At 42.3% G+C, this 13,820-nt stretch overlaps 1 protein-coding gene across 1 annotated transcript in view; it reads right to left on the minus strand.

The window, feature by feature from the left end:
* Positions 1-13,820, minus strand: part of ELOVL2 (ELOVL fatty acid elongase 2) — an 87,601-nt gene that overhangs the window by 11,233 nt on the left and 62,548 nt on the right. The window contains exons 4-6 of the mRNA XM_050941643.1: positions 9,948-10,025; positions 8,209-8,380; positions 408-532 (exon numbers count right to left, since the gene is read on the minus strand). Coding sequence (XP_050797600.1) covers positions 408-532; positions 8,209-8,380; positions 9,948-10,025 — 375 coding nt within the window. The remainder of the gene's footprint in view (positions 1-407; positions 533-8,208; positions 8,381-9,947; positions 10,026-13,820) is intronic.

The raw sequence follows: 13,820 nt of genomic DNA on the forward strand, positions 1-13,820 counted from the left end.
CTATCATCGTGCTTAAATAACTTGCTAAGTACTTCAGTCCTGTTCCACCCCGTGAGTTCAGTTCAGATGAATTAAGATAGTACTGAATAAACATATTCTTTATGAAAATGGGCTCCGTAGGCCCTGTTCATATTAAGTTTATTCTAGTGTTTGAGGCTGAATTTGGATTTGGCAGCACAATTTGAATTTGATCATACTGAACTCTTATGAGGTTTTTTCACAAGATTTCTGCGTTTGGATCCAATCTGGAAACGCATACTTTGGGGTTGAATTTGGGTACAGAAATTTGAATCAGAGGTCCTTCTTTTCCCACATTTCAAAAGATGTATATTCAAGGTTACAGCTTTATGCCACCTCCTTTGACAAAAATCTATTAAAAGTAAAGAGAAAGTGAAATATAAATGTACCAGTTGTGCCTGAGTGAGGTATTTCTTCCACCACAGATACTTGCGCATGGAAGGAATGACAGAAAATCCATAGTAGGAGTACATGAGAACATGGATAAAACTATTCAAAGTGGGTCCAAAGAAACCTGTAAGAATCCAACAAAGAACACATTTTATTCAGTGGTATCACTGGGGGTGGGGTGAAGGACTTTCTACCAGGAAATATTTTCTTAGAATTTACAGGGAGGGGCTTTTACTGATCTACAAGTGGTCTCACTAGCGTTCTGCCACTGCATCCAGTAATACTCCTCTTTACTTTTTTTTTTGCTCACTTCTGGTCAGGATATTCTTGGACTTGCAGTGGATTCCACACTAGAGATTGCTGACATTCCCTTCCCCCACCCCCTCACCACAAAAAAGTCTTACTACACTGTGACACAAGTTCAACTGGTACCAGCTAGCAAAGGGTTCACTCTTCTTTGCAAGCAACTCCTGTCTCAGGCAGGGTGTGCACACTGCTTTCACTGTAGTTATTCAGGAAGGCGAGCATGTGCTATCTCTATGAGTATCCATAAATTACAAGCTTTCAGTAATCATTCCGGGATGTGTGTACAGGGAATAGTTAAGGAACAATGTAACTATACTGAAAATTATACCAGTATGGTCTTGGAGTAGAAGTGGTTTACAAAGAGAATGTCTCAGTGATGGTTGGTTGAAGCAGGAGAGAGTTGTCGCCCTTCCCAGGTTAGTCAATTATATAATACATTGCTTCATTGTCCATCATTGCACCAACCCAGAAAAGTCAATGGAAAACCATCAAAGACAAACTATAAACACTGAAACCACTTGGCAGTGAAAAGGAAAGTGTGACAGCCTGGGGATCACCCTGTTTGTGAATAAAAACTGAATATATCACAAGCTGGAGAAAGATATGCTGGATCCACTCACTGAGGAGGTACCTTGATGAGTAGGGGTGCTTCATAAGAGATTGGGTCCTGGCTCTTTGGAGCTAGCAAGCGTTGCAAAAGACTGAACTTTGGGGTGAGAATCGACTCCATTAAATAGTAAAGGAGACTATTAATAAATGTAGGCCCTAGTTTGTGTTTTGTGATGTGTGTAACTATTTGTTTCCATGGCTTACGCTTGCTTCTGACTGAACCTCTATCCTTTCTTAAACTAGTTTCCTTTTTTACTGTAACTGAACTCAAGTGCCGTTCTTGGTACGGAAGCAGTGATCTAAGGTAAACTGGGGTACACTGCTCCTTTGAGAAAGGAGGCTCTGGGATTTCTGGGGGTATCCAGTGATCAGGGGCTTGTTACCACAGGTGGACACTTTGGAAAGAACTCAGAGGCTGGGGTACACCTACTGTTATCCTGCAGGGCTGGTATAGAGAAGAGTGCTAGAGTGGCTGACAGGCTGGTTGTGTTGGAGAGCTAATGCCTAGCCGGCACAGGCAAGTCTCTCTCTTGCGGGAGGTGAGTGGGAACAAGATGATATTTGGCCCTGGGTGCCCTGAGAAGTGCCTCATACACCCGTTTCTTTTCCTTTTATGTCAGAGGCTGTATATTTTACTCTGTGTGGCTTCCTTTCTGCCTTCTTCCTTTTTGTTTTCTAGATGGCAGGCCATCCCTTCACTTTGTTCTAAAAATCCTTTGTCTGTCTTGTCATTCTAAGCTCTAAACACTCAGCTAGTTTAGATTATATTGCCATAAACAGCAGCCTAGTGCCCGGGGAGGTAAAAGAACATGCAGGACTCCTATTACTGAACACAGCAGTGAGAGCTTTACTCTTTGTATCCGAGTACAATTCGTGTACTCGGGGCAAATTCTGTGTCCTTAATTGAGGAAAACCTCTCACTGACTTCAGTTAATGTTTTGCTTGCTTAAGGACTTCAGAATTTGGCTCTAAACAATATTTCGCCATTACAATCAATTGCAGTAACTGAATATTAATTCTAGCATTTGCATGATGTGGATAAATTATTCTATACCTTTTTTGCCTGGATAGTTGAGCAGGAAGTAGCAATATTGCTATGCTACATGTGTTAACTCTGTTAGTAGAATGTTCAGCAGCTACAGAATGTTAATATTTGGTCAGAGAACAAATGGGTCTGATTTTTGACACAGGGCCCTCTCGGTGCCAAGGGTGCATAGGGTTTTAAAGGAATTCCCTTGGTCATGTATGCGCATAATAATAATTTACTAAAGGGTGACATATAAGATTTTCACTGTGAGCCAGTAGCCCACTGGTTGATGTAATCACTGCAAAATGCATGTGGGGTAATATTTAAGGACTTATGTCTCTATACTGAAAATTGTGTTCTTAAGGTCTTGGAGTTAAGGCAGGTCTCCAAGAGGTGACATGCATCGGATGTGTTCCTTTCAGGGAGGTGGTAATAGACACACTCATGATCAGACCGGGAGGTATTGTGTGTTGTCTACCTCACAGTAGAGACCTATTTACTGACCAAGGGCTTGTCTATACTACCACTTACGGGGATGTAACTTACGTCACTTAGAGAAGTGAAAAAGCCATCCCCTGAGCAACGCAAGTTACAGTGACCTAAGCACTGTCCAGGCCACGCTCTGTCAGCAGCAGATGCTTTCCTACCACCATAGCTTATGCCTCTTGTGGAGGTGGAGGCATTGCATGTCTCCACCAGACACACTACAGTGGTGCAGCTGCACCCATGTAGCATGGTAGTATAAACTTGCCTTGAGCCCAGGTTCCAGTTATAAGGTTGCAGTGTCTACAAGAGAGAATCTACAGGAAGAAACAAAGCACCAGCAGGTGTCCTGTTTATGAATGAAAACAAAGGATGTGACTTGTATATCTTGGGAAGCAAAGCCCACACTGGGTCCATCACCTAGGAGACCTGCTGCGCTGATACACTGATATCTATGTAAGCAGGGTCTGAATGAGCTGTCCCCTGACATCCAATGATGAAGTGGGGGAACAGGTTTCAGGAGCAGACCATATTTGCATTGACACACTCACTCTGCCTAGGTATTCAGCAGACAGAGCTGTTTTGCCAAAGTGATCAAGTTTGGCTGGTTTGGGTTACAATTCACTTTAGAATCATCATCCTTATTGTATGAGCAGAACTGTGCTTTGCAGGCTCTGATTAAGGGGGTTACCCTAAACTGACACGCACTTGCTAAGCAGGGGCTAGGGATATCAAATCCCAGTGAAAATGAGATGGGGGGTGGGATGGGTATTCCTATCTGATATGGACTCTGCCTAAAGAGTCCTAGACACCATTTGAGCTCTCCTCTTTTAGTGTCTAAAGACAGAGCTGATTGGACTCCCCAGAGAGTCCTTGTTTCTGTTCAGAAGTTACTAGAGTTGAAATCACTAGTGAGCAGGTCTAGAGACTAGGTTTTAGACCCAGTGGGGAGACAGTGTTGCAGTGAAAGGTAATGAAGAGAGAGCAGCTGAGATGTGTTCCCTACTCAGTGAGATCACTAAGAGCTGGGTTTTATGGTGGACCCTCAGAATGCAACATTGCAGAGGCAAGAGCAAGAGTGGCAAGTAGCAGCAGCAGAGCTGAGTGGTGGCAAAGTTAGCAGCAGCAGAGGTGGTAGTGAGTGGCTAGAGGTGGCAGAGATAACAGTAGCTGACCAAAGGCAACCAATTGTGAGTGGAGTGCAGTAGAGGATAAGGGGAGTGGTGTATTAAAGAGACATTTGTTTCCTGTAAGTTGGGAAACTGAGGTAAAGGACATGGCTCAAAGTACTGTGGGGTGGGTGTTTGCTTATGGTTAGATGCTTTTGAATTGGTTGCTGTGTTTTCCCAAATTAATGCTGGGTTTCCTTTCTTTTTAATAAGTTTTCCCTTGTTACACACAGACTTGGAGTTTGCAAGTGGGGAAGTACTGCCTCTTACAGGCGGTAGTTAATTTTCCCAGTTACTGGGAGGGGGCTCGAGCTGGTTTTGTTTTGGATTGGTAAGAGGAACCTCCTTGTCCTTGTTGCAGACTGCACCTGGCAGAAAAGCTACAGCTAAGCTGTCATAAACAGATAGCTAAGGGTTAATGTCTCTTTCACCTGGAAAGGAGAAACCTGAAACACCTGACCAGAGGACCAATCAGGAAACCAGACTTTTTCAAGTTTTGGGTGTGAGCTCATTGTTCTTTGTCTTGGGTCTGACTCTCTCAGCTCTGAGAGTGATTTTTCTATCTCCTGGCTTTCTAATCTTCTGTTTCCAAGTTGTAAGTATAAGGATAGTAAGACAATAGGTTTATATTGTTTTCTTTTGTATTTACATGTGTGTAGTTGCTGGAGTGTTTTGAAGTGTATTCTTTTTGGATAAGGCTGTTTATTCATTTTTCTTTTTAAGCAATTGACCCTGTATATTGTCAACTTGATACAGAGACTATGTTTAATGTCTTTTTCTTTCTTTTTATATAAAGCTTTCTTTTTAAGACCTGTTGGAGTTTTTCTTTAGTGGGGACTCCAGGGAATTGAGTCTGCAGCTCACCAGGGAATTGGTGGGAGGAAGAAGTCAGGGGGAAAATCTCTTTGTGTTAAATTTACTAAGCCTGACTTTGCATACCCTCTGGATGCGGGGGGGAAAGAGATTAGCTCTCTCGGTACTTGTGTTTCCAGGACTGGAAGCAGGGAATCTCCTAGGGTCATCCAGGGAGGGGAGCCTGGGAGGAAGTAACAAGGAAACAAGGGGAGGGGGTTATTTCCCTTTGTTGTGAGACTCAAGGAATCTGAGTCTGGGGGTCCCCCAGGGAAGGTTTTGGGGAGACCACAGTGAGCTAGGCACTGTATAATTCTTAGCTGGTGGCAGCGGTACCAGGTCCAAGCTGGTAACTAAGCTTGGAGGTTTTCATGCTAACACCCATATTTTGGATGCTAAGGTCCAGATCTGGGAAAAAATGTTATGACATAAGCCCTGTGGGTTAAGCGGAGAAATGATCTCAGATGGAAGTGGTATTCAGTGAATCTGAATACGGTGAGTGTCCAGTGGAACAGGGGCTAGACGCTCCAGGGAGATGCTTGGGGTGGAGTGGGTGCTCAAGGGTTGCAATGTGCCCAGTGTGAACCTATAAAAAGACAGCAGGGCCTGTGAGGCTTGGAGGAGTGCGCTTGTGTTCATGTGGCCAGTGGAGTTGGAGGAGTGCGCTTGTGTTCATGTGGCCAGTGGAGTTGGGGAGCTGACCTCCAGCAGGCACGGACAAGGCTTCCTCATGTGAAGGGCAGGTGGAAGCGAGGTGCCTCACAACTGGGGGTAGCCCAGGAAGCATCACAATTCTCTGTTACAATTATGCTGCTGTATAAGAGGTGAACAGAGTGGAGAATCAGGTCCTGTGCATTAGCCATAGAAGAGAGCACAGAGGCTGGCATGTCAATTTGCCTTGCCCATAAGCAGTCCTTGATACCTGTACAGTGTGTGTAAATCATTGCCAAATCAATTCTCCACAGGGTCTGTGGGAGTATTTTACACCTACTTCACACAATCAAAGTGACTGCACTACGCAGTGGAGACTTGGGTCCTACACTATTAAAAATAAGAACTTATAACACATTACTTTAAAAATAGAGCTGCTGAATTTTGTATAGGTTGAGATAATTTCCCTTCTGAGGGATGTAGGAACCAAAGCTTAAAAACTAAGTTAAAACATTTAATTTTCTTTTCAACTTAGATGACAAAGCTACAGAAAAAAAAATTCACTCCATTTACCCACTAACAGGAATGTTCTTGATTTGATGCTAGAAATAATTCTCTGCTTTCCACTCTAAGCCAGAATGCAGTGAGAGCAGTGTCTAACTATCACTATTTCCCTTTGGTATGAGAGGAGACTGTGAGAATGACAATTTCCAGTCAAGATGAACATGATCTGATAATAGCAGATATATTCTACAACAATAATTATTATACCTGACTTTTGATGTGCAGTAAGCTAGAGAAGGCCAATTTTCTGTCACAAAGACATCTGGTTTCACTTGGATAAAATGCACATTACTCTGCATCACTGTGACTTCCTATCAACTATGCAGTCAAATTTCAAGTCTTCAGAATAGGACTCTAAAACAAGCCAAATTCATGAATGTAGGGTCTGCGATTCAAAGAGAGAAATGTTTTTAAGAGACAGTGAACATGTTACATTTACACTGCCAAGTACGGGTGTACTCTGATACTGATTTCTCATCAGTTTTACAACAGTGTGACTCCATTGCACTTCAGCAGAGTTCATTCTGATTTACTTTTGTATAAGAGAGAGCAGACATAGTCCCTTTCTCTCCTAACAGCCCAGGCCTCATATGAAGTTAAGGCTGAATCCTCTTCCCATACAAATAGATGGGAATTTTTGCTACTGACTTCAAGGGGAGCAGGATCAGACCCTTGCCTATTCAAAACGAGGTCTTGAGAATATGAGAGTTCTTGACTTGTCAAAGTTTGGGTAACAAATGTAATTACGATTCTTCAGTAGTGTGTGAAGTTGAAAAGTTAAATTATTGTTTAAAATATTCACAAGAAATAGGAACACTTGAGGGGGGAGCATAAACCTTCATTAAGATAGTAAGCAATGGCAGTTCCTCATAAGCACACAAACTGGGCTTTGCCTACCCTGGATGGAGTTTGAATATTCTCTTTATTGCTACATAGTGGTTTTGAGTACGCAGTTTTTTTTCAGTTTGGCCTGCATACTTCTAAATGTCTTCAAATCAGTTATACTGGTCACAGATGCTTAGTTACACATTTATAAAGAAAAGATCTTGCTAGTGCAAGAAGTCAAAAATATATAAGCATTTGAATGTTGTGTATACAGCAGGGGTGAAATTCCCATTGACTTCATTATTTTGACTTAAGTATCTTGTGGGACAGATTCTTCTCTCAATTATATTATTTGAAGAAGATACACTTGCATGAAATAGGACCTGATTCTCCTTAAACCAATCTGTCAGACTAGGCACTTTATACTGTGCTCATCACTAGGACACCGGGTCTGTCACAGATTCTGTGATTTTATGCGACCTCCATGACTTCTGCAGCAGCCAGTGTGACTGATCTCAGGGCCAGCTACTCGGGCGACACTGGGAACGGCCATACTTGCAGCTGCTGGCATGGCCCCAGGGCTAGCCACAGCAGCCGCTGCTTAGGTAGACCTGGGCAGCTGATCTGAGGCACTGCCTGAGCAGTGGTCCCAGGGGCAGCCAGAGCACCTGCTGCTCAGCAGTCCCTAGCAGCATTCCTGGGCCCCAGCTCCCAACCAGAGCAGCACTCTCGTGCCCCCTGCCTCAGCAGTGGTCTCAGGGGTTGCCAGAGCAGCTGCTGCTCAGCAGCCCCTGCCAGTTGGTGCTGCTGGCCCTGGGGTGCCCCCCCAATCAGTGGACCCCTTCAGCAGTGACCTCCCAGGGTATCCCCCACAAGCAGTGCCTCCCCAGCAATGCGTTGCCCCTCCCCCACAAGATTTTGTCAGGGATATTTATAGTAAAAGTCATGGACAGGTCACAGACTGTGAACTTTTGTTTATTGCCCATGACCTGTCCATGACTTTTACTAAAAATACACATGACTAAATTGTAGCCTTATTCATAACTCTAGTATCTGAGCATGTAGCAATAGTTTGGTGGCCTGGTAGTCAGTGATCCTGAGCACTCACAATTCTTTTTTATTTCAATAGGAGCGGCAGGTGCTCAGCACCTCTGAAAATAAATCTATATGACTATATACTCACCTTGATTTTGCAGGGATTTGTGAATAAGTCTGCAGGTAGCTAATATTACTACGATTGCAATGCATAGCTGTGTACAAATCCCCTACATCTACCCCTTAACGTACTGCTGAGAAAATGATAGAAACACTTACTTTGTCCACAAGGGATCCAGTTCAGAACACACCACCAGATGTTAAACATAGTGGCATGGTGGTATACATGAAGGAAAGTAATTTGACTGTTTTTCTTCCTCAGTACAAAGAAAATAGTGTCCATGAATTCAATTACTTTGGAAAAATAATACCACCACAACACCTTGGCCACCTGTATGAGCAAGAGAAGAAAGAAAAAAAGGTCTGTTCGTCAAGGGCTACATTCTGCTATCCTTAATCAATCCTTGCTCTAACAAAATTCCCATTGAAGTCATTTTCCCACAGATGAAAGATGGCAGGATTTGGCCAAATGTTTCTTATTCCCTAAATACTCTTAGACCTCTAATCTGTTTTGCACGTAATGAAGATTTTATGAAAATGCTTCATGATCTAAACTTCCAAAGCAAGGCTTTCTCATTGCTCTTCATCTGCATCAAAAAGTTACAATAGCCTTTTTCTAGGGGACTTCACAGGCAGATACGTGAGTGGGGAGAATGTGAAGCATAATGAACTAGTGGGATACTTGAGCAGCAACTGACTTAGGGACTGTTGCTATTGGAATACTTTTCAAACATGATCTGAAAAAAATTAAATGACTAAATATTTTAAATGTGTTGTAATATACAAGTTCTCAAAAGAGACACAGTGGAGCAGATCCTCCATAGGGAGATATGACAATTAATACCAGCCCAGAATATGGTAATTTCACAGGACCCTTAATGCAGAGTACTGCAGTGAGATTCACAGAGCCTATAAGCCAAGAGGGAGAGAAGAAAAATTAAAGTAGTATCTCTGAGGGAGGAGCAAGAAAAACATTATATAGATGGGAAAATGTGTCTGAGTGACTCTTGCAAAACAAAATGTAGAAAGTCCTAGAAAAGGAGAAGGGGGGCCAAAATAGAAGAATGAAGTAAGTATCAGGATGAAAAGGAAGAATGATTAACTAGATCAGGTGACATGTATCAGAGGGGTAGCTATGTTAGTCTGGATCTGTAAAAAGCGACAAAGGGACCTGTGGCACCTTGTAGACTAACAGACGTATTGGAACATAAGCTTTCATGGGTGAATACCCACGAGCCTGCATCTGATGAAGTGGGAATTCACCCACGAAAGCTTATGCTCCAATACGTCTGTTAGTCTATAAGGTGCCACAGGACACTTTGTGGCTTATATCAGGTGAGAGAGTTCATGGAGAATTTGGAACTATAGAAGGACAAAACTTTGAATTTTAAGGTGTGTAATAGGAGCCAAGGCTAGAGATGAGGTGAAGAGGCAAAATCTGAATCCAAGCATTCCCAGAGTTCAGGCTGGTTCAGGTGCTAGTTTGGACCCATAAGAACCCAAATTTGCATGGACAATTTCACCATAGGTATTTAATTAAAGGAGTTAGTTTTTCCATAGAAAACATTTCCATTTTGTATTAGTATCTGTTCTGATAATTAATGAAGATGCAATGCCAGATGAGCCAGAAATAGTGGACGAAAACTTTTGTAAAAGCCTTTCCAGAACAAAAATATACTTCTCACATTGTTCTCTACCCTGTACTGGGGAATGAAGATACATCCAACCTGGATCAGCATGTACATATCCCACTGTGTAACAAACAGAAATAAGATCATTTTTTTAAAATCCTAATGCTAAAATATAAATAGGCCAGTGATGCAAGGGAATTGCACCAAAGCCCATGGAGAAATAGACCAAAACATCTTTTAGTTACTGAGTTGCTGTTTCTGCCTCACCCGGATATCAGCTTCTCCTGCGCTGACAAGGTTCTGACACTGTAAGTTATAGCCTCCTTCCCAACTGGACAGCATAAGCTGGAACAGAACACACACAGAAAAATCACTCAACAAAAGTATTCATTCATATTCCTCTGTGCTTCCGCTCAGTGTTGCAGTGGAAATGGCACAGAATTTGGGCCACTGCCGATTCATCCCACGAACAGATGCTATTAAAATAGTCTATTTGCATATGTCAGAATAGGGTTCAGTTCTGGAATTAAAAGGTTAGACGGTGGTGATGGAAATATACAATGCAACAAACCCTGCCTTTCTCATTTTGCTGGACTTGACACTTCAAACCTATCATAGATAGGTTATCTCTAACATTGCTTCTCAACCTACAGCTCTTTAGGAAGTCATGTGCATTTTTTGTAGAAAGCCTATGTTTTGAGTAGAGCTGTTCTATCTGACGCATGCACGGCAGCAGAAGTGCTAAACAGATTATTGGTGCAGCCAATATCTTTCCCTGTTCATCCAAACAAAGTGTATTTGGGCTGGGGGAGGAGGGAGAGAATACATGTTTTCCCATATCATTCATATATATCTCTCCCAGGAGAAGAGACTCTATATTGTACTGAATGAAGTGACAAAGAGTGTTAAAATAATTTCATAGGAGTATCCTGATGCTGCATTAAAGTGTCACATAAATATGGGATGTTAACACCATGCAACACTACAAAACAAATGTAGCAATGCAAAGGGTGTTGCTGTGATTATTTTGTGGGTCTCTGGAAGTCCACACGGGGGGGGAAGGTGAGCACAGCTCCTCCAGAAACTAAGACCAATGTGGGTGACTAGACAAATCCACTCAGGTTGTAACACCTCCAGGGAGGTACAGCCACTTGGAGAGGCTTGCACGTACTGGTTCAAACTGGATTCTCCAGAGACTATATCAAACAAAGGACTTTTGGATAAACAGCCTGAATTTAAACTGATTTAAGGCCTTCTTTCTGTTCCAGAAAATGGTCAGAACCACCTGTCCAAAGGAGGAGTCCAATTATTGTAGAAGGAATAGAAGGACTGTCACTGACCAGAACCCTTGTTAGATTTGGTGGGGTGGTCTCTGGTAAGCTTATTAGCATGCATGTAGGGTCTTCTATTCTTACTATGTCTGCTCTGTAAAACTTTCATCTTAAGAATAAATGTACTTGTGTGGTAATTTATAAGTGTGGGCAACTGTGCTGTTTATAGCCTCTGAGGAGAAAGCATGGTGCAGAGACGCACGTCCGTTTAGGTGGTTTGGCTTGCGGGGGAACGCACAGTGTAGGCAAGGAACTGTGCAGACTGGAAAAACCTTGCTCGGGGGGAATGAGTCTCAGGTCTGAATCCAAGAGAGGTGATGACTGAGGAGCCAGGAACCTAGAGTGGGTGTCCTTACTGCCTGCCGAGGGGGAATACCAGTGCGGTTGCCCAGACTTGTGACACAGACTACAAAATCTGGCCCTTGGAGGAGGGATGGAAAGATGAGGGAAAAAACAGTAGCTTGTCTCCTAAAGGACTGTTTTTCTTCTTTCTGAAGAGCAAGCTGAGGTAAAGTCTGTGTCTTGATGCATGTTGCCATTTACTGAAGGTCATTTCTGCCTTTGATCAGCTTTAGGTGCTGTTCAAAAAGCACCGTTCCTGTACACTAGTATAGGGTGACCAAATGTTAAGGTGAAAATATCGGGAATGCTGGGGGGGGGCATATTTTTTGTTTGTTTACATTCACCCACCCAGGAGTTCGGCGGCAATTCGGAGGACAGCCCTTCAGTCGCAGACGGTCTTCGGCAGTATTTCAGCGGCGGGTAATAAACCTTGCCGCCAAAGACAGAAGTACCTGCTGCCAAAATACCGCTGAAGACAGTCCAGGACTGAAGGACTCGCCGCCAAAGACCCAGAAACAAAATATCGGGACAAATGGTGTCCTGACTGTACTCTGGTCGGCACACGGGACAAACTTCTCAAAATTGGGACAGTCCCAATTTTATCAGGACATCTGGTCACCTTACTTTAGTAGGTAGTGCAATGACAAGAACTGCTTAGTACTGTATTGACTTTTGCTGCCACACCTAATGTTGACATGCCCCATGAGAAACCCTCTACTCAATGATTGCCAGTATCTCTCTCCTCACCACAGGAGGCTTAGGACAATGTTTCCTACAGTGTGTATACATAAAAGTGAATCATACTTATCAAACAGAAATACACATACTGTGCAGCAAACCTACAGTATTTTCATAGTTTACAAATTAGTTTTGCCATTGAAGTTTAAATAGCTATTCTATCTACAACCCGATGGTTGTCTGTGGATGAAATCATTGCTATTCCCATTGGACATTTAAGCAACTGTGATGTAATGTCTTATTCAATCAATATGCAAAGAAACAAAATACCTCAACCTTTTAGCTGTACTGTTCCATGAAGTTCGGTCAGAACAGATCTTTAAGGATGGTGAGAATGGGTTATTTAATATCTTTCTATAAAGAGTTGTTTGTGAAAATGTCCTTTTATACTGTTTGTTTTATCATAACACACCCATTTTCTAGTGAGAAACCCAAGGGGCTCATTCTATGTACTTACAGGCATTTAAAAAAATACTGGGAACAATAAGAAAAAAAGAGACTTCTTAATTCTCTGGCAAACCATTTATTTACATTTCTTGGCTCTGCAGGCCCATGTTCTGTATGCTGCTGCTTATCCCTGAAGTAGAATAGGTGGAGACCCAAGTACTTCTACAAGTTACTGTTATTTCCAGTACAGAACTGTAAAAATCCCTAACTGAAGAAAACAAACCTTAGACCTTACACTACATTCACCTTCTATCTGAGAATCTATGGGGTTCACAACAGCTCCAGAAGGCAGATTATGAAATAGACCAAAAGGCAGATTATTACTTTGTTTTTCAGAGGTGGCAATGAAATATTTTGGCTTAGAATATATGGAAATATCTTTCTTTAGTGGCAGGACCCAACAGTTTAGCAGCTTGCTACTTTTTCCCAACTAAAGCATTTCTGCTTTAGCTCAAGGGGTAGGGGTTTGTCCTCCTTAAGCCACAGGTTTAATCCTCATTGTCAGCTGTGTCTGTGGTCACAGGTATGAGGTACCCTGACTCCCTGCAGGTCCCACTGATTTCCCCTCTGAAAATCAGTCCACAAATGACTTGTCTATGATCGCAGTGAAGTATGTGGCAGAGCTTGGAATGGAACTCAAATTGATTGACTTCTGGTCCTTGACTTAGCCACAATCAAGCCCATCTTCTCATCTGAAAAAGCAAAAAGCACTTTGTACTGCTTTACTTCAAGAAAACTGAGTTTTTAAATCTCTTAAGGATTCTCTCAGCTGTCTTAGTCCCCACTTTTAGGATATTTTATTTTAAGGAGAGAGAATGGTTTTCTAAAATATTATAAAATGTATTGAAATATCTTAATCCATAATGTGTCAGTGAAACCAGAGTGTCCCCCGCTCCACCACTACCTTTTTTTATTTAAATAAAGCCTCCAGCAGAGTTTGCAAACCATGCAGTGCCACCTTATGCTTTGACAGTGAAACTCCGAGAGGGGAACGGATCCAGTTGCATCGTTCAAACTGAATGAAGTTCAAATGTAAACCGATGCTATTAATAGTGAAAATTTAAATTAGAATGGTTTCAGAACTTTCAGTTTTAATATATCTAAAGCACTGGCAAACAGAAAGGACATGTTTTTTATAAATATAAATGAACAGAAGTCTTGTGCTGTCCCTTTAATTTTAAAATGTCCGGTGCCTACAGCCAAAACAAGCTTTAGAGCATCTGCTGTGCTGCAAGGATGGGTGTTAAAGACATGGATTTATGAAGTGATAATAATTAAATAC

The sequence above is a fragment of the Gopherus flavomarginatus genome, chromosome 2, assembly GCF_025201925.1.
Source record: "Gopherus flavomarginatus isolate rGopFla2 chromosome 2, rGopFla2.mat.asm, whole genome shotgun sequence".
NCBI lineage: Eukaryota > Metazoa > Chordata > Testudines > Testudinidae > Gopherus > Gopherus flavomarginatus.